This window comes from Rattus norvegicus, chromosome 14 (genome assembly GCF_036323735.1).
Source record: "Rattus norvegicus strain BN/NHsdMcwi chromosome 14, GRCr8, whole genome shotgun sequence".
Taxonomy (NCBI): domain Eukaryota; kingdom Metazoa; phylum Chordata; class Mammalia; order Rodentia; family Muridae; genus Rattus; species Rattus norvegicus.
Genome location: NC_086032.1, coordinates 107,345,100 through 107,372,699, shown reverse-complemented (window position 1 = coordinate 107,372,699; position 27,600 = coordinate 107,345,100). Strand labels below are relative to the sequence as shown.

The window sequence follows — 27,600 nt, the reverse complement described above, 5'->3', positions numbered from 1 at the left end:
TTTTATTTTTTTATTTTTTTGTCTTTTTTTCCCGGAGCTGGTACCTTTTATTTTTGTTAGTTTGTTTTATTTAAATTCTCTCAGGCAAATGGGCCTATCTTGTAAGGCAGTTTTAACCGTCCCCCAGACATACAGGTGGTGTTACTATTTTGGGACCATGGAGTTGCCACTCTTATTCCTCATCACTTGTTCTTTGATATTTTTTTAGACATTTGTTCATTTTATTTTATATATAAGTGTTTTGTCTGAATGTATGTGTACCATATGCACACCTTAGTTCCCAGGGAAATCAGAACACGGTATTAGATCCCCGAGAACTCAAGAGTTATGGATAGATGAGTTACGGATAGATGAGTTACGGATAGATGAGTTACGGATAGATGAGTTACGGATAGATGAGAACCACCACATGGGTGCTGAGACTCAAACCTGGGTCTTCCACAAAAGTGTTCTTCAACTGCGCCATCTCTCTAGCTCCATTTTTGTTGCTATTGTTTTAACCAGATGCCAGGATTCATTTCTTTGTCCTTGGGAAATACTTAAGCACCTCTCTTCCACCTTGAAACTACTACTTTCTTAAACTAGAGAGTACCTCCCAATTCTTTGTCTCTCTACAAATTCATGTCTATTTATTCAATAGACGTAAGTTTCTCTAGTACAGAAACTAACCCCTTTGTAGTAGGTTCCTTTACTATCATTGCTCCTATGTGACCATGTCTACCCATTTTTATCCTTCAACCATCTCCTTTGGCCAATATAAGAGATTATTTTTAACTACTGTAAAGTTCCTCTTCAGTCTACAACTAGAGCTACCCTTTTTCTCTCTTCTCTTCCCTTTCCTTTGCTTTTCTTACTTTTTTTCTTCCCAGATAAGTTTTCTTTGTGCAGTCCTGGCTGTCCTGGAACTCGCTCTGTAGACTTGACCTCACAGAGATTCTCCCCTGCCTCTGTCTCCCAAGTGCTGGGATTAAAGGCATCACCTGACACAGTTTTCTTGTGTCCTTTCTTGTTTTTAATTTTAAATTATCATTCTTATTGTCTGACAATGACTTATACTTTTTTTCTGTAATATTCTCCCAAAGAGATTTCATTCAGCACTATGTTTTTCAGTAATGTTCTATCTAATTTAGACATAAGAAACTAAGGATTATATATTATTCGTGTACCAAAGTCACACAAACAATGATACAATATGTACAATGGTACAATCACAATTAGATTCAAATTGATACATGTGTTTTAAATGTGATTTCTGTATAAATTCTAAAATACATTTTTATGAAATAAAATTCAAGTTAAACTACAGCCATATATTTCATTTTGGTTTTCTTCTTTGTTTTTTTGTATGCAGTAAGGGTTCTATATAGCCCAGACTGATCTCAAACTTGGTATATAGCTAAGGCTGGCTTTGAACTCCAGAACACCCTACCTCTACCTCCATTGTTCTGAGATTACAGGTATACAGCATCATGTGTAACTTTGTTTTTAAGATTTATTTATTTATTATATATAAGTACACTGTAGCTAGCTGTCTTCATAAACACCAGATCTTACTACAGATGGTTGTGAGCCACCATGTGGTTGCTGGGATTTGAACTCATGGCTTTCGGAAGAGTAGTCAGTGCTCTTCACCACTGAGCCATCTCTCCAGTCCCATGTGTAACTTCTTGATTCCACTTCTAAAGTAACAGTAGTTACAGTATTATAGTAAACAAGTAACATTTAACAAACATTTGAGTCCAACATGAACATATTAGTACTTAATTATATAGTAGGCTTTATGTATACTTGCAACTAAGGAAGCTTTTTTCCTCAATAAAACAGAAATCCTTTTTATTGCTCCTTCTTAGTATCTTTCATCAATCCATCTAGCATACTATGTATAGAGCACAAGAAAACGTAGTAAAAAAAATTGAAGTAATATACAAGTAATGCAGAACCAGGAAAAGTGCAGCTATCCATGATGGTATAAGCCAATAATCAATAGTCAGGGCAGCCTGAAGATATACTTTATTGGGCATGGTCAAAATATAATGTAATAACATACAAATAGAACATGATGCTCTGTTTAAAGCAAGGCTTTCATTAAAAAGTGGTTTACTTTTACTAACATTTAAAGATAAACTGGCTTAATAAACACAGATTCTGTTTTACAAAGGTAAATTCTAGCATTTTCTATGGAAATTTGGGTTTTTATTACATGGAGAAAATAATTCTTTTTTGAAAAATAATTTTATTTTTCTTGGAATTTTATGTATTTACATTTCAAATGTTATCTCCTTTCCCCAGTCTCCCATACCCCCACCTCTCCTCCTGCTTCTATGAGGATGCCCCCATTCCCACACACCTACTATAACTTCAACGCCCTGGCATTACGCTACATGGGGAAATAAGCCTTCACAGGATGAGGGCTTTTCCTTCCACTGATGCTGGACAATGCCATCCTCTGTCTAATATGTGACTGGAGTCATAGGTCCCTCCATGTGTACACATTGGTTGGTGGTTTAGTCCCTGGGAGCTCTGATGGGGTTTGGTTGATTGATATTGTTGTTCTTCCTATGGTTTTGCAAATCCCTTCAGCTCCTTTAGTCTTTTTTCTAATTCCTCTATCGGGTCTACATACTCAGTCCAACAGTTAGCTGCAATCATCTTCATCTGTACAGGGAGGGCTCTGGCATATCTGGCTCCTATCAGCAAGTTCTTCTTGGCATCAGCAACAGTGACTGGGTTTGTTGACTGAATGTATATGGGCTGAATCCCCAGTTGGGAGAGTCTCAGAATGGCATTTTTTTAAGTCCCTGTTCCACTCTTTTCTCCTGTGAGTATTTTGTTCTCCCTTCTAAGAAGGAATGAAGCATCCACATTTTGGTCTTCCTTCTTCTTGGTCTTAATATAATCTGTGAATATTTTCTTAGGTATTCCAAGCTTTTGAGCTAATATCTACTTACAGTGAGTACATACCATGTGTGTTCTTTTGTGACTGGGTTACCCCACTCAGGAAGATACTTGCTAGTTCCATCCATTTGCATATGAATTTCATGAAGTCATTGTTTTTAATAGCGGAGTACTATTCCACTGTATAGATATACCACATTTTCTGTATCTATTCCTCAGTTGAACGGCACCTGGAATCTTTCCAGTTTGTGGCTATTATAAATAAGGCTGGTATGAACATAGAGTAGCATGTGTCCTTGTTATACATTGGAGCATCTTTTGGGTGTATACCAGGAATGTTTAGCTGGATCCTCAGGTAGTACTGTGTCCAATTTTCAGAGGAGCCTCCAGACTGATTTCCAGAGTGGTTGTACCAGCTTGCAAGCCCACCAACAATGGAGGACTTCCTCTTTCTCCACATCCTCACCAGCACCTGATGTCACCTTTGTTTTTTTTTTTTTTTTTTGACAAGGACAAAGGCTTGTTTTATTTTAATGACTGATCCACGTGAAGCCACAGCCTGGCCACTATGTACAGACATGAGGGAAGCTTCATTTCTTGGTCTCTTCCTCCTTGGACAGTCTTGATGATCTCCTCCTTCTTGGCTTGGAGGCACTCCTCCCGGCGCTTTCGTGCTTCCTTGGTCTTGTACCTGCGGACCTCAGCCTGGTCAGCCAGTAGCTTCTTGCAGGTCTTGTCTGCCTTCAGTTTGTGGATATGCTCCATGAGAATCCGCGTGTTTTTGAACACATTCCCTTTGACCTTCAGGTACAGGCTGTGATACATATGGCGGTCAATCTTCTTAGATTCCCAGTATCTCCTGAGAAGCCAGCGCAGGATCCGCATCCTTCTCATCCAGGTCACCTTCTCGGGCATTCGAGCATTGGCGGTACCCTTCCTCTTCCCTATGCCCATATGCCTGCCCTTTCGTCAGGCCAAGGTGTTCTTCCGGCATCGAGCCCAGGAATGGACAGTCACAGGCTTCCGGATGATCAGGCCATCTTTGATCAGCTTCCTGATCTGTTGACGGGAGTTGGCATTGGCGATTTCGTTGGTTTCATTGGGGTCCAACCAGACTTTCTTTTTACTACAGCGGAGGATGCTAGAGGCAAGCCTCTTCTGTAGCCTAAGCATACTCATGGCTGCAGACGCAGCAGTGAAAGGAAAGACGTCATCTAAGTTTTTGATCACGCCATTCTGACTGGTATAAGGTGGAATCTCAGAGTTATTTTGATTTGCATTTCCCAGATGACTAAGGATGTTGAACATTTCTTTAGGTACTTGTCAGCCATTTGATATTCCTCAGCTGAGAATTCTTTGTTTAGCTTTGTCCCTCATTTTTTAATAGGATTATTTGAATATCTGAAGTCTAACTACTTGAGTTCTTTGTATATACTAGCTATTAGTCCTCTATTGATTGTAGGATTAGTAAAGACTTTTCCCAATCTGTTGGTTGCCACTTTGTCCTATTGAGAGCACCCTTTGCCTAACAGAAGCTTTGCAATTTTATGAGGTCCCATTTGTCAATCTTAGAGGATAAGCCATTGGTATTCTGCTCAGGAAAATTTCCCCTGTGCCTATGTGTTTGAGGCTCTTCCCTACTTTCTCTTTTTTTAGTTTGAGTGTATCTGGTTTTATGTGGAGGTCTTTGATCCACTTGGACTTGAGCTTTGTACAAGGCAATAAGAATGGGTCAATTTGCAATCTACTACGTTCTGACTTCAAGTTCAACCAGCACCATTTGCCTTTTTGCCATTGGATGGTTTTAGCTCCTTTGTCAAAGATCAGGTGACCATCTTTGTGTGGGTTCATTTCTGGGTCTTTAATTCTATTCCACTGATCTACCTGCCTGTCTCTGTACCAATATGGTGCAGTTTTATTACAAATGCTCTGTAATACAGCTTGAGGTCAGGGATGGTGATTCCCCAAGAAGTTCTTTTATTGGTGAGAATAGATTCACTATCCTGGGTTCTTTTGCTTTTCCAAATGAATCTGCAAATTGCTCTTTCTAATTCTATGAAGAATTGAGTTGGAATTTTAATGGGGATTGCATTGAATCTGTAGATTGCTTTTGGCAAGATGGCAATTTTTTGCTATATTAATCCTGCTAATCCATGTATATGAGAGGTCTTTCCATCTTCTGAGGTCATCTTCAATTTCTTTCTTCAGAGACTTGAAGTTCTTGTCATACAGATCTTTCACTTGCTCAGCTAGAGTTACACTGAGGTATTCTTTATATTTGTGACTACTTGAAGAGTGTCACTTCCCTAATTTTTTTCTCAGGCTGTTTATCCTTTGAGTAGAGGAAGGCTACTGATTTGTTTGAGTTAATTTTGTATCCAGCCACTTTACTGAAGTTGTTCATCAGCTATAGAAGTTATCTGGTGGAACTTTTGGAGTCACTTAAGTATACTATCATATCATCTGCAAATCGTGATATTTTGACTTCTTCCTTTCCAATTTGTATCCCTTTGACCTCCTTTTGTTGTCTACTTGCTCTGGGTAGGACTTCAGGTACCATATTGAATAAGTAGGGAGAGAGTGCATAGCCTTGTCTAGTCCCTCATTTTAGTGAGATTGCTTCAAGTTTTTCTCCATTTAGTTGGCTACTAGTTTGCTGTATATTGCTTTTACTATGATTAGGTATGGGCCTGATCTTTCCAACACTTTTACCATGAGGGGGTGTTGAATTTTGTCAAATGCTTTCTCAGCATCTAATGAGATGATCATGTGAGGTTTTTTTCCTTTAAAGTTTATTTACATAGTGAATTATGTTGATGGTTTTCCATATATTGAACCATCCTTGCATCCCTGGGATGAAGCCTACTGATCACGGGGAAGGATCGTTTTGGTGTGTTCCTGGATTCCACTTGGCAGAATTTTATTAAGGATTTTTGCATTGATATTCATGAGGGAAACTGGTCTGAAGTTCTCTTTCTTTGTAGGGTTTTTGTGTGATTTAGTTATAAGTGTAACTGTATCTTCAAAGAATAAATTGGATGGTTTCTATTTTCCTTCTGTTTCTATTTTGTAGAATAGCTTGAAGAGTAATGGTATTAGGTCTCCGTTGATGGTCTGGTAGAATTCTGCACTAAACCCATCTGGTCCTGGACTTTTTTTAGTTGGGTGACTTTTAATGACTGCTTCAATTCCTTTAGGGGTTATGAGACTGCTTAGATGGTTTATCTGATCCTGATTTAACTTTGATACCTGTTATCTGTCTAGAAAACTGTCAATTTTATCCAGATTTTCCAGTTGTGTTAAGTATAGGCGTGCGCTCTCTCTCTCTCTCTCTCTCTCTCTCTCTCTCTCTCTCTCTCTCTCTCTTTCTGCCCTCTGGTTAGTCTGGCTAAGGGCTTATCCATCTTGTTGATTTTTTCAAACAACCAGCTCCTGGTTTGTTGATTCTTTGTATAGTATTTTTTTGTTTGTTTGTTTGTTTCTACTTGGTTGATTTCAGCCCTGAGTATGAATTATTTCCTGCTGTTTACTTCTCTTGGGTGAATTTCCTTCATTTTTTTTCCCTAGAGTTTTCATGTATGCTGTCAAGCTGCTAAAGTATGCTCTCTCCAATTTCTTTTTGGAGGCACTCAAAGCTATGAATTTGCCTCATAGAACTGCTTTCATTGTATCCCAGAAGTTTGAGTATGTTGTGCCTTCATTTTCATTAAATTCTAGAAAGTCTTTAATTTCTTTATTTCTTCCTTGACCAAGTTGTCATTGAGTAGAGCATTATTCAGCTTCCATGTGTATGGGGACTTTCTGATACTGTTATTGAAGACCAGCCTTAGTCCCTGGTGATCTGATAGAATGCATGGGGTTACTTCAATCTCCTTGTATCAACTGAGGCCTCTTTTGTCACCAATTATAAGGTCAATTTTTTTGAAAAGGTGTCATGAAGTGGTAAGAAGATGTTATATTCTTTTGTTTTAGGATGAAATGTCCTATAGATGTGTTAAACCAATTTGGTTCATATTTTCTTTTAGTTTCACTGTGTTTCCGTTTAGGTTCTGTTTCCATGATCATTGATCAGAGAGGTGTGTTGAAGCCTCCTACTATTATTGTGTGTGGTATAATGCATGCTTTGAGCTTTAGTAAAGTTTCTTTTATGAATGTGGGTGCACTTGCGTTTCAAGCATAGATGTTCAGAATTGAGAGTTCATTTTGGTAGATTTTTCCTTTTATAAGTATAAAGTGTCCTTCCTTATCTTTTTTGATAACTGTTGGTTGAAAGTTGATTTTATTTGATATTAGAATGGCTACTCCAGGTTTCTTGGGACCATTTGCTTGGAAAAAAATTTCCCAGCCTTTTACTCTGAGATAGTGTCTGTCTTTGTAACTGATGAGCATATCCTGTATGCAGCAAAATATTGGGTCCTGTTTATGTATACTGTCTGTCAGTCTAAGTCTTTTTATTGGGGAATTGAGTCCATTTCTGTTAGAGATGTTACGGACTAGTGATAGTTTAGTGTTATTTTTGCTGTTAAAGGTGGAATTATGTTTGTGTGGCTATCTTCTTTTAGGGTTTGTTGAAAGAAGATTACTTTCTTGCTTTTTCTAGGGTATAGTTTCCCTTCTCTTGTTGGAGTTTTCCATCTATTATCCTTTGGAGTGCTGGATTTGGGTGAAGATATGGTGTAAATTTGGTTTTGTCATGGAATATCTTAGTTTCTCCATCTATCTTAATTGAAAGTTTTGCTGGATATAGTAGCCTGGGCTGGCATTTGTGTTCTGTTGGGGTCTGTATGACATCTATCCAGGATCTTCTGGCTTTCATAGTCTCTGTTGAGAAGTCTGGTGTAATTCTGATAGGTCTGCCTTTATATATTACTTGACCTTTTTCCCTTACTGCTTTTAATATTCTTTCTTTTGTGCATTTGGTGTTTTGACTATTATGTGACGGGTAGAATTTCTTTTCTGGTCCAATCTATTTGGAGTTCTCTAGGCTTCTTGTATGTTCATGGGCATTTCTTTAGGTTAGGGAAGTTTTCTTTTATAATTTTGTTGAAGCTATTTACTGGCCTTTAAGTTGGGAATTTTTGTTCTCTTCTATACCTATTATTCTTAGGTTTGGTCTTCTCATTTTGTCTTGGATTTCGTGAATGTTTTGGGTTAGGAATTTTTTGCTTTTTGCATTTTCTTTGACTACTTTGTCAATGTTTTCTATGGTATCTTCTGCCTCTGAGATTTTTTTCTTCTATGTCTTCTATTCTGTTGGTGATGCTTCCATCTGTGACTCCTGATCTCTTCCCTAGGTTTTCTATCCCCAGGGTTGTCACCCTTTGTGCTTTCTTTATTATTTCTATTTCCATTTTTAGATCCTGGGTGGTTTTGTTTAATTCCTTCACCTGTTTGGTTGTGTTTTTCTGTAATTCTTTAAGGGATCTTTGTGTTTTCTCTTTAAGGGCTTCTACTGTGTTGTCCTGTATTTCTTTAAGGGAGTTATTTATGTCCTTCTTAAAAGTCCTATATCATCATCATGAGATGTGATTTTAAACCCAAATCTTCCTTTTCTGGTGTGTTTGGATACCTAGCATTTGCTGTGCTGGGAGAACTGGGTTCTCATGATGCAAAGTAGTCTCAGTTTCTGTTGCTTAGGTTCCGGTGTATGCGTCTTGCCATCTGGTTATCTCTGATGTTAGTTAGTCTTGATGTCTCTGATGGAGGTTTTCTCTCCTGTGGGCCTGTGGGCCTGTGGGCCTGTGGGCCTGTGAGTCTGTGATCGTTGGAGTGCTGGCACTCCTGGCAGTGGAGCTCTCTGCAGGCAGGTTTTATGTCTGAGGTCTGTGGAAGAGTCCTGGCTCTGGGCCAAGAAAACTATTCTTAAAAGGGATTTTAATCCTGTTTGAAAATCTTTTAAGAATGGTTGAACACATATGAATTACATTTGCTACCTTTATATCTTATACTTAAAATGCTTGTACCTATATATGTACCTATATACTTACAGATGTGATTGTATCTGAGGCTTGATAACTGTGTACCTATGTTTTGTCATGACATTATGGAAATTTGCCATAGGAGGGACATAAGTGTAATTTATGCAATAATAAAAAGTAAGCAGTCCTTTTATGTAATATGTATTGCATCTAGATCTTAAATGGTCAAAAAACTCTTGGTCTTTTTTTCAGTTTTATTCACTACCACTCAGAGAAAAGGACAATATTGTTTGTAGTTAGTTCTGCTATTTGAAACATGGTCTATATGTATTTGCTTTATTTAAATAAATATTGTTCCTATTTTATATGTGAGATTCATTTGTTCAATACAAGTTATTTATGGTGACTATTACTGTTTTCGAAACCTGTAAGAGGTCTAAATCTAAAATGATTCTAAATTTCTTTTTGATAGTTAACTAAGTACACAAAAAAACTTAAGTACATTGCTGGCCTCTTCCTATAATTTGTTCCTCCACTATACATTTTTCCTAAATTACAAAGTTTAGAATACTTTACCAAGTTGGTATCAACCTAACTAAAATTACTAGTAATGGTAAATTTTTCAGACTTATGTTTCTTCCCAGTTTCATCATAACTATCATCTTGCAGATAATTAAACATACCTGAGTATTTTAAACTTTGAACAGTTAGTCAATGATCACCAGGAGTCCTGATGATAATAATAATGTAGGCAATAATGAGACTGTTTTGTGAATTGCTAAACTTTCTTTGGTTGTAACTGCTTCTGTTGATATTCTTCAAGAGTACAATTTTGAAGCACCTGAGTGATATTAGGAAATACTAAATCATCACATACAGATGAGATAAAATTAAGTTTAAAAATGGATTCCAGGTAAACTCAGCTTAAGGACTTTGCTCTAGATATGTCAGCTGCTTAAATTTGACCAAAGAGGTCTCAGGGCTCGTCCTGGTTGCTCACAGCTAAAATCACAGCACTTGGGAAGTAGAAGCAGGAAGAGATTAAATTCATGGTCACCCTCAGATACATACTGGCTTTGAGACCAGTCTGGGGTCTATGAGACCTTGTAAAATAATTTTAAAGAACAAAAACAAAAGGGTTGTTTGAGCAAGACTCCCTAACAGCCTGTTATTTCCCCCACTAATTTGGAATCAGATAGGCAAACCAAGAAATTTATGAAATTCTTGAGCTTCAAGTCAATGGTTTTTCTACTTACATCAACTATATATTCAGTTCTACATTTCTACACTACTGCCAAAGTAATAGAGGTGACTTGGAAAACACAAGAACAAAATCAGAATAATACTAATTTAAAAAGAAAAAAAGAACTAAGAATAATTTGCTTATTCTAATAATCTGAAGTTCTTTTATTTCCTTTCAAATCCCACCTTCCCACACACAGTAAAAACAAAAGAAAGACATTATAGTTGGTATACCATGTAGGTTTCATATCTGCAAACTAAACCAAGTGTGGACAGAAAACAGTAAGGGTGAAGAATCCCGATGTTTGTACTGCACACTTTTTCTTGTCGCCACTCCCTAAGTAATACAGCATAACAACTATTTGTATATTATTTATATACTATTCATTATTATATGTAAATAAAAATGATTTAACATATACAAGATATTTGTAGGATTATAAACTCTGTACCATTTTTTAAAGAGTATTCATAGTTTTAGTATCTTTTTTTTTTTTAAGAAAAAAAAAAGCTTTTGGAGACAGGGTTTCTCTGTGTATCTCTGGCTGTCCTGGAACTCACTGTTTAGATCAGGCTAGCCTCAAACTCAGATATGCCTTCCAGAGTCTCCCAAGGGCTGGGATTGATTTTAGGATGTCAAGAAGGTATGCTCCCTAGATACCAAAGGATGACTATAATTTACTACCTCCTTCTAAGAAACAGGGTATCAATTCTAGACAACTATCCTTTTTTGTTTATTTGGAGGTGGGGGAGCTCAGTTTTTGAGACTGGATTTCTCTGGGCAGCCCTGGTTGTCTTGTAACTTGACTCTGTAGACTAGGTTGGCCTTGGACGTACAGAACCACCTATCTCTGCCTCCTGAGTGCTGGGATTAAAGGACTGTGCTACCACTGCCTTTTATTTATAATATATATAAACATAAATATATATATTCATATATATATATTTGAATATGAAAGGCAACATTTCATGATAAAATAAACACAAGTTACTAACCTCTGAATGTTCATCTCGCTCATCGATGAGTCTTCTGAGGTGTGAGGCCATGCTCTTTAAGAGTGGTTCTGTGTCTTCCTGAGACATATCTGTCACTTCCATCCATTGCAGATCAAACACATTTTCCTGATTATGAGTGACCTTTACAGAGGCAAGAAAAAGAAATAATCGATTTCATTTTAGTACAAAATTAAGTACAAAAGTAGAAAGAAGGAGATTTGAAGTTAATGATGATAACCTAAACATTTTAACTAAATTTAAATAAATTCTCATCTGGACTCTTAGTTAACTAAGAAAAAGATATCTCTTGAATACAATCCTGAGAATATTTAAAATACTGCTAATTTTCACAACTTTAAAACTATTTCCTAACATGTAAAATTTAATATGTAGCCTAATTCTTAAAAGACATAGAATTAAAGCTCATGAGTAAATAGTTATGGGAGTGACAGCTTTTAAAATAAATTTTAACCAGAGCTTCCAGGGACTAAGTCACTACCCAAAGACTATACATGGACTGACCCTGGACTCTGACCTCATAGGTAGCAATGAATAGCCTAGTAAGAGCACCAATGGAAGGGAAAGCCTTTGGTCCTGCTAAGACTGAACCCCCAGTGAATGTGATTGTTGGGGGGAGGGCGGCAATGGGGGGAGGGTGGGGAGGGGAACACACATAAAGAAGGGGAGGGGGAGGGGTTAGGGGGATGTTGGCCTGGAAACCGGGAAGGGGAATAATAATCGAAATGTAAATAAGAAATACTCAAGTTAATAAAGATAAAAAATAAAATAAATTTTAATAAATTTCATTAACATCGATAATTTGACACAGTACATCAGCTTTTTACATATATTATTTTCAAAATTAATGTACTTATGTAATTCAAATAACAGCTCAACAAAAATGATCATTCATTTAAGAGAAAAAGCACATAGAGACACATATTATCTTTACCCCTATCCTTCAGTCTGTGCTACCTAATAAGGACACAAACTCCACTCCTCCAGATTTTCATTTTCTCATAGACAACAGTGAGAATAAATGTGTAGCAAGCACTGTGTCAATTTATATTTGATCTTTAATTGTTCTTGTTCATCGGGTAACTAAATATTTGGGGAGATAATATTTAAAACACACACTGTAAACTTCATAAAAATTAATATACATAAGTGATTACCTCTTGAATATGTGCGGCAACTGCTGCTTTCGTATCAAAATCTAAACCTTGAATTTTTTCAATAAATTCTTCCTTTTTCTGACACTGAAGTAAGGAAAGGGGGGAGAAACCATTTAGACTCTGTATTGTCCTTAAAATACTATATAAAAATAAAAACACACCAAGCATTATATTTGAACAGCACACTGAGGATTTTTTCTACATTTAAACAACCTCTCAGATATACTTAGCTAATGAAGATGCAATGATTTTGAAACAACTAAGAGCCTGGCACTGTAATCTACACTATTTTATGCAAGAAAGTTCTAAAGTTGGAAAATATTACACAACATATCTAAGGTCAGGATATTATTATGCTAACTTTACAAACAGAGAAGTAAAGAATCAAGAACTTGTTTCAGAGGGAACAAGTTCCTTGCCAAAACCCACAGTGAGTCACTGGCAGAATTCAGAATACTGCCAAAATGCTCGGTCAGTCCCCGACTGTCACCAAACAACACTGCCTTTCTTCTTGAGGAAAAGAGACCAGGCAACTTTACTTCAGGCTTACAATTTATTCTCTCATATTCATCCTATTAATCTTACAAGAAACTAACTTTGACGACCCAGTTCAACATTTGTAAGGTAATACAATCAATATTTGGTTTGTTTCTACTGCAACAAAGTAACCAGAGGCAAAATTTAATACTGTATATAAATACACATGTACCCGATAGGTGGCATTCCTTATTATTATTATTTACTTTTTAAAAGTTTTACTTTAGCTAAAAACATAAACTATGAACCTCACCTTTTCCCAGTAAGGAATAAATAACAGCACACATCTTCATCTTTCCTCTGTCTACACTGTTACACTGCCATTCAACTGCTAATCCGATTGTATTCTGGAGGCTACCAAATGAGAGGTGCATACAAAATAGACAGCACTGCCTTGTGCCCAGCTAAGATACATCTCCCGGGCCAATTACAGAGCCAGCGAAGACAATAAGCCCCCACGAAGAAAAACTGGCTCTTTGATCATTAAGAAACTTACAACGCTCTGATTCAAGTTAAGTTTCTAATGCTCTACTTCTGCCATTATATAATCCATACGTCACCTAGAGTTCTATGTTCAGTGAAAACTAAACTGCTATGATATACAAATCTTTAAAAGTAAATTACCAGGAAAGCACAAATTCTAGTTATGACAAGAATTGAAGAGTTTTGAAGGGAATGGAATTAGAATCAACAGGCTTAAAATCACTAATCTTTTTTGGGCTCAGAAATATTAAACCGGTCTTGTAAGAATAACTGTGAATTAACTTTCTAACTGTACGTTTACAGCATGTATAAAGCAGCTTTACAGGGACAGTAATCCCAACCTTTTAACATTTCTATAAATAGTTTTTAGCCGATCAGAACATAAAATAGCAGAGTTATTATGAAATGTAAATTAAGATTCACTCAGAGTACCCTAATCCAACTGTCTTATGTTTTCCTGTTATGGTTTAAAAAAGAAATATACATTCCATTTTATAAGCCTTTTAATTACATTTAACAAGTCACTGTTTCTTCACTAGCACTACCTTGAGATACTCAGCATTTATAGTTACACTGTTACACTGATTATTATAACATTCACCAACTAAGGCATTTTTATACACAAATGCAGTATATAGTAGTTATAAATGAGTAAGGAAAGTATTTCCAACTAAGGACATGATAACCAAATTAGAATAGCAGCAATAACAAACAACATATTTACGTAAATATTTAATTGGTTGTTAAATAAACAATCATGTACAACACATTATAGAACTGTAATGACTAAATTTATATATGAATAGGGCCCCCACAGTAGTTACTAAAAACTAGAAAGGGTATTAAGAATAGAAAGATGGTGGGTTGGAGTAGAAATAGATTTGGACAGGGGACTGCTAATTGATACAAGTACACAGATAAATGGATAGGATGATAACATCTAATGTTATATATAGTACAGTAGGATCATTTCAAAATTACTAGTACAGAGGATTTTGTGTGCCCTTAAAACAAAACAAAAAAATTTCTTAAGGTGGTAGGTATACCAATAATCCTGACCCGATTCTTTATCATATATATGTATGTATTGAATATATATATAGTCATATTGATCCCCATACATGTTTAAAAGTATATGTAAATTTGTATCTCCAAAGCAGTCATCTCTGAAAGCCAACAAATTCTAGAATATAAAATGTGGACTATTGCCAGTGAATTCAATTGTTTGTTTACAAAAATCTCATTTCATAGGTAGGTCTATAGCTTAGTTGGAAGAGTGTTTGCCTAGCATACATGAACACAAATGATCAATTCCAGGCACTATATACATTGGGAATGGTGGTGCACACCTGCAATTCCAGCACTGGAAGGTCAACCAGAGCTACATAATGAGTTTGAGGGGCACATGAGACCCTGTTTCAAAAAACAAAATAAAAACAAACAAACAAAACAAAACACAAAAACAAAAATGTCCTGAAATGAAACCCAAAATAGTTCATTCTATCAAAAACGGTACATTGAAATAATTCATTCTTTTAAAAAAAGTAGTGGGCTTCAGAGACTGTTCAATGGGTAAAGTGCCTGCCATGCAAGTGTGGTAATCTGCTATAGGAACAGTGTATTTGTTGTGATCCCGGTGCTCTTACAGAGATTGGTGGCAGACAGGAGAACTCCAGAAACAAACAAACAAACAAACAAACAAACAAAAGCTATTAAAGGCACAGGCAATCTAGAGACACTGTCTCAACAAAGCTGTTCTTTGACTTCCACAAGGGTGTCATGGCACACACACACACACTCACACACACACTCACACACACACACACACACACACACACACACTCACACACACACACTCACACACTCACACACACACACACACACACACACACACACACACACACACACGTTGTTGTTTTTAAGTTAATTTAATGGAAGACCTAATATAGTAGATTTGAAAGTCAGACGAGTGTTCTTTAACCTACTCTTTAACCTACTAGCAAATACAGCTAAATCTAAATTTGTTGAAGATACATAGACTCCCACTGTAGTTATTAAAGCGGCACAGTAAACTCACAACTATCCACTTTGTTAAATAACTTAAATATCTACCCAAATGCTAATCTTATTTGAGAAAAAGATTGTAAGAAAAAATTATACAAAATATAACACGGGCAAACTATGTATTCAATAAATCTTGGCTATCATTATAGATATGAACGTCTATAAAGGAGCAATAGGGCCAAGGGAGATTCTTTGTTAGAAAAATGCATGCTGAATATGCATGAGGTTCAGATACCCAGTACCTGAACAAAAATCTGGGTGCATTTGTGTGGACTATAACTCCGATGCTGGGAGGCAGAGACAGAAGGATTGCTGGAACTTGCTGGCCAGCAATTATAGCTGAATCAGCGAGTTCTGGGTTTGGTGAGATATCCTATCTTAAGAAATAAGGTAAGTGAAAAAGACACCTGATACTGACTTCTGGTCTTTATATGCCTACATGGACATACTTTGCCAGTTAAGCACATACACAAACGCCACATCTAAAAACACTTCCCGCAAATTCTCTAAGATTTATTTATTTTTATGTGAGAGTTTGCCTGGATGTATTTCTGTGCACCAGGGGTGTGCCTGGTGCCCACAAGGCCAGAAGAGGCTGTTAGACTCCATGAGACTGGAGCTACAGACAGCTATGAGCCACCATGTGGGACATAGGAGTCAAACATAGTTTCTCCTGGAAGAGCAGTCAGTGCTCTTAACCTACTGCTCTAGATCCAGACCCTCTCTTACTGCTAATCCCACTTCTCTTTTCCTAAAGCATAAATTTGCACAAGTAAACCAGAAGATGTCTCAAAAGGAGTATAAAGGTCTGAGTCACTAGAAGCCTCTAAATAGAAAAAAAAAATAACTAAAGCATTTAAAACATGGCATTAATGCTATAACTGATTTTCTAAAATAAGAGAAATCTTCAACATAATTTCTTTATAAGGTGATAAGAGTTAAGATTACCTAGTCTTTCAGAAAACTAGAGCCTCAAGAACAGTTTAAAAGAATGAAAATGTAAAGAAGTATTTTAACTTACCTGAACTGCACAACCAAGTAGGAGTAAAAGCAACTTTTTAACTTCTTCTGTACCTTGTTCTGAAATAAAAACCTAGTAAGTATAGCCATTTAGCTTTGTTTAAAACTCTTTCAAACACTGAAACAATCAATTCTAGAGAAAACATCACCACTTGACAAAAAGATGAATTTTGTAAACAAATGGTGGGACTTACACATGTGGCTTATGGGTGCACAAAGTAATAACAGCAGAAGACATGGCAAGGATATCCCTATTAGTCAAAGAGTTAACAATGCACATAAATAAGCTTTAATCTAAGTATGTTAACTGCATCTATCCCTTTCCTATAGATTATATTATACCAGCCTTTTATATTATGCTGATAGAAGAACATGCCAGAGTGGCTGCTATTAGGACTGTTATCCTCTGGTTTCTTATTAAAATACAAACATTAGGGTTCGTCTACCTATATAATTTAAATGTTTCTCACTACACAAGTTCATCCTTCAGAACCTTAAATGTCTATCACAGTAAGTTTAATAAAATTAGCTGGCTGTGGTAGTTCACACCTATAATTCCAGCTTTTAAGAGACTAAAGTAGAACTGTATGAGCTAGCCTGGACTACATAGTAAGTTCCAGTCTAGCCTGGGGCTACAGAATGAGGTCTTATTTCACAATAATAAATTTTAAGAAAGCAATATATATAAAACTGTTATCAGTCCAGAACAGAACTGTAGAACAAGTCAACAGCATTTAATTAAGATTGCCTTAAATATTTGGTTGAACATTCACAAACATGTAATGTTCAGAAAGATTTTTCACTATTCGGTTAATGTACCTGTGATGAATTTTAAATCTTTATATTAGAGACTTCTCGTACTTTCCCTTAATCAATTTTCCAGACTACTACACCATCTTAACAGTCATCACACATAAGTATACATGCACTTCTGTCCTAACTCTGGTTAGACATCGCTGTCCTTCCCTCAGTTCTGTAGTGAATCACCCCCATCAACCTAGATACATCTGACATCTGTGTGGTCTTTCTTGATCCAGTGACCACAGTTTGTAACCCTAACCCTGGCAATTTAAAAAACAGTCAAGAGCTCTGTGTTTTTACACAGCTTAGCATTTAGTACACGTCTTTGCTATATGAATTTTATCATCTCATAGTAATCTTTGGAACTTTCACCAAACCAAGAACCCCTAGCACGTAAACCATGTCTACTCTAGATATGATAGTTACTTACTAAATACATATAGAATCAGAAATAATCACATTTTACACACTAATCTTCCTCTTTACTTATACAACCAAATATCCTAGAGTATCTCTAAAGATTACTTAGGTTAGTGAATTCCTAACTGAGTTCACTACTAATGCATTTAATGTCCCTCTGTAAAAACAGCTGCTTTCATCTTACATTTTTTTAATTTTATTTTGGTTTCAATCAGGTTAGAGATGATATATTCAATTTAAATATCATGCATCCCACAAGGATTAAGTCCTTTGCTGAAATGTTTTATAGCTGCTAGTTACTCAATTGTTCAAATTTTAAATTCTAGGGTATATGATTACAGTGAATGTTTGGTATAGGTGAGGTCCTCAGATTAAGTTCCATAAATGGCAAAATACAAATACAAATAAAATTCTAGTAAAGGAGTAACAATCACTATGTATATTAATTTAAATAAAGGAAACTTCCTCTCATCTTCGCACTATGATATAGTTCAATATAAATTAATGTTCATCAGTAAAACTTTCAACTTAACAGTTGGAATACTGCTCAATTATAGAGGAGTTTGGCTAGTAGTTATCAGGTCAAAGATTCAACACTATGATTACAAACACAAACTAGCAAACAAACGGGAAAGAAATGGCCACACTATGATTACAAACACAAACTAGCAAACAAACGGGAAAGAAATGGCCACAGTGCCAACCATTTTGGCAACAATAAATAGGCATGTGGGTGGGTATGAACCTCAGTTGTTCAACACCATTCCTTTTCTAACACCATTGCTAAGAATGAGATAATAAAAACCAACCATCACCAAGAAAAACCAGTTTGATGTAGCACAAAAATTTACTGTTGAGTTTGTATACCTCACCAACAACTAAAAACTATAAGCGTCTTTTCTCTCCATACACAGTAATATCATCCTCAACTTTTCAAATGAGGTTGTGAAAAACCTGAGAACTGAGATAACCAAGGCCTTGGTAAATGTAACTAGTGTGACACAAACATAAGCTATTATTATCACATCAGACAGACTTAAAACTTACCAGAAAAGGGATTTTTGCCAATGACTAAGATATTTGGTAATGACATCATAATCAACTGCTGCAAAGTGTCCTGTAAAATGATATTCAGTAGTTAGTAACTGCACAGTTGCTGCTGACTGTGTAACCACTCACCAAGTCCTCACTTAGGACTGGACACTCTTCTGTGTGTGTGCTATATTAGAAATAAATGTACAGAGAGTCTCTTTTGCACCTTTAATGAATTAAATTACTAAGTTATAACAGAATTAAAGGATAAAGAATGATGGATCAAATCTGTAACCTTCACATCTGTTAAGATGACAAAGAAGGATTTTGTTTTGTTTTATTCTTTAAGAAGTTGTGAGGCCAGCCTGGGTTAAATACTAAGTCTGATGCAGCCGCAGCCATAGAGTGAAAACACATCTCAATATACAAGTAAATAACTTCTGGTTTCTGTCTGCACCCGGAGTTGACCTAGTCCCACAGTTCTCAGTACACAGATCTCCACACACTAATATGCAAAATTTAAATATTGTAAATGTTTCTGAGTAAAGCAAACTGTCAACTGGGTGAAGAAGAAGATTACAGAATTGGAGAAAATATTTGCTGCTTAAATATCTGACTGAGAATTAATATCAAGATCCGAGATTCGAGACAAACAAAAAGACTCGAGAAGAATGACATCAAAGAAACAAACAACCCAGTTAAAAGATAAGGCCCAGCCTGGAACTGACGCTGTGCCACAGCTCTCTGCACCCAGATCCTCTGGGGATAGAGCTGGACTATCAGAAGTGGGGACAATCCTGAGAGCTCAGGTGAGACCACCACTTCTACTAACATTCCTGGGCCAAGAGGAACCCGTTTGGAGCTCTCTGGAAAGAGGAACCGAAAAGCAGTCTGGGACAGGATCCTCCCGGTTTCCACCTGCACCAAGAGCTGACCCTGTGACATAGTTCTATGTACCCAGATCCGCTATGAGAGAGCTAGTCTCTCGAGTGCTAAGACACAGGCTTACAGAACCATCAAGCCACTGTCAGAGACAGCAAGACCAGCTAACACCAGAGGTAACAAGATGGCAAGAGACAAGAGCAGTAACCAAGCAACAGACACCAAGACTATTTGGCATCATCAGAGCCCAGTTCTCACACCAAAGCAAAATCTGGATATCCAAACACAGCGGAAAAGCAAGATTTGGATTTAAAATCATATCTCAGGATGATAATACAGGAGTTTAAGAAGGACATAAATAACCCCTGTAAAGAAATACAGAAAAACAAGATAAACAAGTAGAAGCCCTTAAAGAGAAAATACAAAAATTTCTTAAAGAATTACAGGAAAACACAACCAAACAGGTGAAAGAATTGGACAAAACCATCCAGGATCTAAAAATGAAAATAGAAAACCTAGGAAAGAGATCAGTAGTCATAGAAACAAGCATCACCAACAAAGGAGATTGACAAGTGAGAGAAGAGAGAATCTCAGAGGCAGAAGATACCATAGAAAACATTGACATAAACATCAGAGAAAACGCAAAATGCAGACAGACCTATAAGAATTACATCAGGCTTCTCACCGGAGACTGTGAAAGCCAGAAGATCCTGGGCAGATGTCATACAGACCCTAAGAGAACACAAATGGCAGCCCAGGCTACTATATCCAGAAATGCTCTCTATTAGTATAGATAGAGAAGCCAAGATATTCAATGACAAAACCAAATTTACACAGTATCTTTCCACAAATCTAGCCCCCCAAAGGATAATAGATGGAAAACTCCTCCACAAGGAGGAAAACTACACCACAGAAAAGGCAAGAAAGTAATCTTCATTAAACAATCCCAAAAAGAAGATAGACACACAAACATAATTCCACCTCTAACAACAAAGTAACAGGAAACAGCAACCACTGGTACCTAATATCTCTTAACATCAGTGAACTCTATTTTCAATAAAAAGACATAGACTAACAGATTGAATACGGAAAAAGGACCCAGCATTATGCTGCATACAGGAAATACACCTCAGGGACAAGACAGACACTACCTCAGAGTAAAAGGCTGGAAAACAATTTTCCAAGCAAATGGTCTCAAGAAACAAACTGGAGTAGCCATTTTAATATAGAATAAAATTGACTTTCAACCTAAAGTTATCAAAAAAGGTGAGAAAGGACAATTGGTATTCATCAAAGGAAAAACCCACCAAGATGAACTCTCAATCCTGAATATTTATGCTCCAAATGCAAGGGCACCCACATTCATAAAAGAAACTGTACTAAAGCTCAAAGCACACATTGCACCTCACACAATAATAGTGGGAGACTTCACAACTCCACTCTCAGTAATGGACAGATCATGGAAACAGAAACGAAACAGGGACATAGAGAAACTAACAGAAGTTATTAACCAGATGGATTTATCAGATATCTATAGAACATTTCATCCTAAAACAAAAGGATATAGCTTCTTCTCAGCACCTCATGGTACCTTCTCCAAAATTGACCATATAATCAGCTGCAAAACAGGCCTCAACAGATACAAGAAGATAGAAGTAATCCCATGCATCCTATCATATCACCATGGACAAGGCTGGTCTTCAATAACAAAAAACAATAAAAAGCTCACATACACATGGAAGCTGAACAACATTCTACTCAGTGATAACTTGGCCAAGGAAGAAATAAAGAAAGAAATGAAGGCTTTTTAGAATTTAAAGAAAATGAAGGCACAACCTACCCAAACTTATGGGATACAATGAAAGCAGTGCTAAGAGGAAAACTCATAGCTCTGAGTGCCTTTAAAAAGAAAGAGAGCATACACTAGCAGCCTGACAGCACATGGAAAAGATCTCGAACAAAAAGAAACAAACATACCTAAAAGGAGTAGATAGCAGGAAAAACTCAAATTCAGGGCTAAAGTCAACCAAGTAGAAACAAAAAGGACTATACAATGAACCAACAAAACCAACAAGATAGACAAACCCTTAGCCAGACTAAGCAGAGGGCACAGAGACCGTATCCAAATTAACAAAATCAGAAATGAAAAGGGAGACATAACAACAGAATCTGACAAAATTGAAAAAATCATCAGATCCTACTACAAAAGCCTATATTCAACAAAACTGGAAAATCTGGAGGAAATGGGACAAAGTTCTAAACAGATATCAGGTAGCAAAGTTAAATCAGGATCAGATAAACCATCTAAACAATCTGTTAACACCTAAAGAAATAGAAGCAGTTATTAAAAGTCTCCCAACCAAAAAAAGTCCAGATGGGTTTAGTTCAGAATGGTAACAGACCTTCAAAGAAGAACTAATACCAATACTGTCCAAACTATTCCACAAAATAGCAACAGAAGCAACACTACCCAACCCCTTCTATGAAGCCAAAATTATGCTTATACCAAAACCACACAAAGACCCGACAAAGAAAGAGAATGTCAGACCAATTTCCGTTATGAATATAGATGAAAATATAGTCAATAAAAATCTCACAAATCGAATCCAAGAACACATCAAAACAATCATCAATCATGACCAAGTAGGCTTCATCCCAGGGATGGAGGGATGGATCAGTATACGGAAATCCAACAACATAATTCACTAAATAAACAAACTCAAAGAAAAATCCACTTGATCATCTCATTAGATGCTGAGAAATCATTTGACAAAACTCAACACGCCTTCATGACATAAGTCTTAGAAAGATCAGGTATTCAAGGCCCATACCTAAACACAGTAAAAGCAACAACAAACCAGTAGGTAACATTAAACTAAATGGAGAGAAAGTTGAAGCAATCCCACTAAAATCCCTCCCCACTTATTCAATATAGTGCTCAAAAGTCCTAACCAGAGCAATCAGGTAACAAAAGGAGGTCAAAGGGATACAAACTGGCAAGGAAGAAGTCAAAATATCACTATTTGGGGTTGGGGATTTAGCTCAGTGGTAGAGTGCTTGCCTAGCAAGCACAAGGCCCTGGGTTCGGTCCCCAGCTCTGGGAAAAAAAAAGAAAAGAAAAAAAATATCACTATTTGCAGATGATATGATAGTATACTTACGTGATCTCAAACATTCTACCAGAGAACTACTAAGCCTGATAAACAACTTCAACAAACTGGCTGGATATAAAACTAACTCAAACAAATAAGTAGCCTTCCTCTACTCAAAGGATAAACAAGCTGAAAAAGAAATTAGGGAAATGACACCCATTACTAGTCACAAATAACACAAAATACCTGGGTGTGACTCTAACTAAGCAAGTGAAAGTTCTGTATGACTAGAATTTCAAGTCTTTGAAGAAAGAAATTGAAGAAGATCTCAGAAGATGGAAAGATCTCTCATGCTCACGGATTGGCAGGATTAATATAGTAAAAATGGCCCTCTGGCCAAAAGCAATCTACAGATACAATGCAATCCCCATCAAAATTCCAACTCAATTCTTGAGTTAGAAAGAGCAATTTGCGTGGGTTGAGGATTTAGCTCAGTCGTAGAGCGCTTGCCTAGCAAGCACAAGACCCTGGGTTCGGTCCCCAGCTCCGGAAAAAAAAAAAAAAAAAAAAAAAAAGAAAGAGCAATTTGCAAATTCCTTTGGAATCACAAAAAAGCCAGGATACCTAAAACTATCCTCAACATAAAAGAACTTCTGGGGGAATCACCATCCCTGACTCCAATCTGATTACAGAGCAATACTGATAAAAACTGCACAGTATTGGTACAGAGACAGGCAGGGAGATCAGTGGAATAGAACTGTAGACAGAGAAAGGAACCCACACAGCTATGGTCACTTGATCTTTGATAAAGGAGCTAAACCCATCCAATGGAAGAAAGAAAGCATTTTCAACCAATGGTGCTGGTTCAACTGGAGGTCAGCAGGTAGAAGAATGCCGATAGAACCATTCTTATCACCATGTACAAAGCTTAAGTCCAAGTGGATCAAGGACCTCCACATCAAACCAGATACACTCAACTATTAGAAGAAAAAGTGGGTAAAAGCCTCGACACATGGGCACTGGGGAAAATTTCCTGAACAGATCACCAATGGCTAATGCTCTAAGATTAAGAACTGACAAATCAGATCTCATAAAGCTGCAAAGCTTCTGCAAGAAAAAGGACACTGTCATTAGGACAAAACAGCATCCAAAGGAGGGGTAATATCTAATATATTAAAAGAACTCAAGAAGTTAGACTCCAGAGAATTAAATAACCCTGTTTAAAAAATGGGGTACAGAGCTAAATAAAGAATTCTCATCTCAGGAATATCAAATGTCTGAGAAGTACCTAAAAAAAGTTCAACATCCTTAGCTATCAGGGAAATGCAAATTAAAACAACCCTGAGATTCCATCTCACACCAGTCAGAATGGCTAAGATCAAAAACTCAAGTGACAATAGACGCTGGGGAGGAAGAGGAGAATAAGAAACACTCCTCTAGAATAGGGAGGCAAAGTTTAGAACAGAGACTGAAGGAACACCCATTCAGAGCCTGCCCCACATGTGGCCCATACATATACAGCCACCAAACTAGATAAGATGGATGAAGCAAAGAAGTGCAGGCCGACAGGAGCCGGATGTAGATCTCTCCTTGAGAGACACAGTCAGAATATTGCAAATGCATAGGCGATTGCCAGCAGCAAACCGCTGAGCTGAGAATGGGAACCCCCCCCCCCCCCGTTGAGGGAATCGGAGAAAGGACTGAAAGAGCTTGAGGGGGCTTGAGACCCCTACAAACAACAATGCCAACCAACCAGAGCTTCCAGGGACTAAGCCACTACCCAAAGACATGGACTGACCCTGGGCTCCAACTGCATAGGTGGCAATGAATAGCCTAGTAAGGGCACAGGTGGAGGGGGAAGCCCTTGGTCCTGCCAAGACTGAACCCCCAGTGAACGTGATTGTTGGGGAGAGGGAAGTAATGGGGGGAGGGTGGAGAGGGGAACACCCATATAGAAGGGGAGAGGGAGGGGTTGGGTTGGGGGATGTTGGCCCAGAAACTGGGAAAGGGAATAACAATTGAAATATAAGAAATACCCAAGTTGGGCTGGAGAGATGGCTCAGTGGTTAAGAGCCCCGACTCCTCTTCCAGAGGTCCTGAGTTCAATTCCCAGCAACCACATGGTAGCTCACAACCATCTGTAAAGAGATCTGATACCTGATATCTGATAAAGATATCTGGTGTATATGAAGACAGCTACAGTGTACTTATATATAATAAATGAATAAATCTTAAAAAAAAATACCCAAGTTAATAAAGAAGAGAGAAAAAAAAAAAGAAATACTCCTCTATTGCTGGTGGGATTGCAAGCTGGTACAACCACCCTGGAAATCAGTCTGGAGGTTCCTTACAAAATTGGACATAGTACTATCTGAGGACCCAGCTATACCACTCCTGGGCATATACCCAAAACATGCTCCAACATACAACAAAGACACATGCTCACTCTGTTCATAGCAGCCTTATTTATAATAGCCAGAAGCTGGAAAGAACCTTCAACAGAGGAATGGATACAGAAAATGTGGTACATCTACACAATGGAGTACTACTGAGCTATTGAAAACAGTGACTTCATGAAATTCATAGGCAAATGGATGGAACTACAAAGTATCATCTTAAGGGAGTTAACCCAGTCACTAAAAAAACACACATGGTATGCATTCACTGATAAGTGGATATTAGCCCAAAAGCTTGAAACACCCAAGATACAATCCACAGACCACATGAAGCTCAAGAAGAAGGATGACCAAAATTACGGATGCTTCACTCCTTTTTATAGGGACCTCTTTGTATTTACTGGACTGCTGGCAGTATGTATGACCGTCCCTTAAAAAATGGTTGGATCTAATTTGACATTAAGTGAGCCATTGTCTAATGGGTAATGAATCCAGACTTTTAACGCAGATGTGTATTAGCTTGGATACTCTCAAGTCAGGTGTGCCTGGGAGGGGAACCTGGAGGCATGGCCAAAGATATTATAGATCCAAATAATATAAAGTACCTTGGTGTGACTTTAACCAAGCAAGTAAAAGATCTGTACAATAAGAACTGCAAGACTCTGAAGAAAGAAATTGAAGAAGACCTCAGAAGATGGAAAGATCTCCCATGCTCATGGACTGGCAGGATTAATATAGTAAAAATGGCCATTTTACTAAAAGCAATTTACAGATTCAATGCAATCCCCATCAAAATACCAATCCAATTCTTCAAAGAGTTAGACAGAACAATTTGCAAATTCATCTGGAATAACAAAAAACCCAGGATAGCTAAAACTATCCTCAACAATAAAAGGACTTCAGAGGGAACCACTATCCTTGAACTCAAGCAGTATTACAGAGCAATAGTGATAAAAACTGCATAGTATTGGTACAGAGACAGACAGATAGACCAATGGAATAGAATTGAAGACCCAGAAATGAACCCACACACCTATGGTCACTTGATTTTTGACAAAGGAGCCAAAACCATCCAATGGAAAAAAGATAGCATTTTCAGCAAATGGTGTTGGTTCAACCGGAGGTCAACATGTAGAAGAATGCAGATCGATTCATGCTTATCACTCTGTACAAAGCTTAAGTCCAAGTGGATCAAGGACCTCCACATCAAACCAGACACACTCAAACTAATAGAAGAAAAAGTGAGGAAGATCGCTAACACCTGGGCACTGGAGAAAATTTCCTGAACAAAACACCAGTGGCTTATGCTCTAAGATCAAGAATCGACAAATGGGATCTCATAAAACTGCAATGTTTGTGTAAGGCAAAGGACACTGTGGTTAGGACAAAACGGCAACCAACAGATTGGGAAAAGATCTTTACCAATCCTACAACAGATAGAGGCCTTATATCCAAAATATACAAAGAACTCAAGAAGTTAGACCGCAGGGAGACAAATAACCCTATTAAAAAATGGGGTTCAGAGCTAAACAAAGAACTCACAGCTGAGGAATGCCTAATGGCTGAGAAACACCTATAGAAATGTTCAACATCTTTAGTCATAAGGGAAATGCAAATCATAACAATCCTGAGATTTCACCTCACACCAGTGAGAATGGCTAAGATCAAAAACTCAGGTGACAGCAGATGCTGGCGAGGATGGGGAGAAAGAGGAACACTCCTCCATTGTTGGTGGGGTTGCAGACTGGTACAACCATTCTGGAAATCAGTGTGGAGGTTCCTCAGAAAATTGGACATTGAACTGCCTGAGGATCCAGCTATACCTCTCTTGGGCATATACCCAAAAGATGCCCCAACATATAAAAAAGACACGTGCTCCACTATGTTCATCGCAGCCTTATTTATAATAGCCAGAAGCTGGAAAGAACCCAGATGCCCTTCAACAGAGGAATGGATACAGAAAATGTGGTACATCTACACAATGGAATATTACTCAGCTATCAAAAACAATGACTTTATGAAATTCGTAGGCAAATGGTTGGAACTGGAAAATATCATCCTGAGTGAGGTAACCCAATCACAGAAAAACACACATGGTATGCACTCATTGATAAGTGGCTATTAGCCCAAATGCTTGAATTACCCTAGATGCCTAGAACACATGAAACTCAAGACGGATGATCAAAATGTGAATGCTTCACTCCTTCTTTAAAAGGGGAACAAGAATACCCTTGGCAGGGAATAGAGAGGCAAAGATTAGAACAGAGACAGAAGGAACACCCATTCAGAGCCTGCCCCACATGTGGCCCATACATATACAGCCACCCAATTAGACTAGATGGATGAAGCAAAGAAGTGCAGACTGACAGGAGCCGGATGTAGATCGCTCCTGAGAGACACAGCCAGAATACAGCAAATACAGAGGCGAATGCCAGCAGCAAACCACTGAACTGAGAATAGGACCCCCGTTGAAGGAATCAGAGAAAGAACTGGAAGAGCTTGAAGGGGCTCGAGACCCCTTATGAACAACAATGCCAAGCAACCAGAGCTTCCAGGGACTAAGCCACTACCTAAAGACCATACATGGACTGACCCTGGACTCTGACCTCATAGGTAGCAATGAATAGTCTAGTAAGAGCACCAGTGG

At 37.6% G+C, this 27,600-nt stretch overlaps 1 protein-coding gene and 1 pseudogene across 13 annotated transcripts in view; both read right to left on the bottom strand.

Annotated features, from left to right (window-relative positions):
• Positions 1-27,600, bottom strand: part of Ccdc88a (coiled coil domain containing 88A) — a 151,451-nt gene that overhangs the window by 83,405 nt on the left and 40,446 nt on the right. For all 13 annotated transcript variants that reach the window (XR_010057373.1, XR_010057374.1, XR_010057375.1 and 10 more), the window contains exons 4-7: positions 18,599-18,668; positions 16,332-16,390; positions 12,227-12,310; positions 11,052-11,192 (exon numbers count right to left, since the gene is read on the bottom strand). Coding sequence is in view for 6 of the 13 variants with exons in the window: in XM_008770470.4 (XP_008768692.2) it covers positions 11,052-11,192; positions 12,227-12,310; positions 16,332-16,390; positions 18,599-18,668 (354 nt within the window). In the remaining 7 variants the exon portion in view is untranslated. The remainder of the gene's footprint in view (positions 1-11,051; positions 11,193-12,226; positions 12,311-16,331; positions 16,391-18,598; positions 18,669-27,600) is intronic.
• LOC134481881 (large ribosomal subunit protein eL19-like) lies at positions 3,379-10,650 on the bottom strand (annotated as a pseudogene).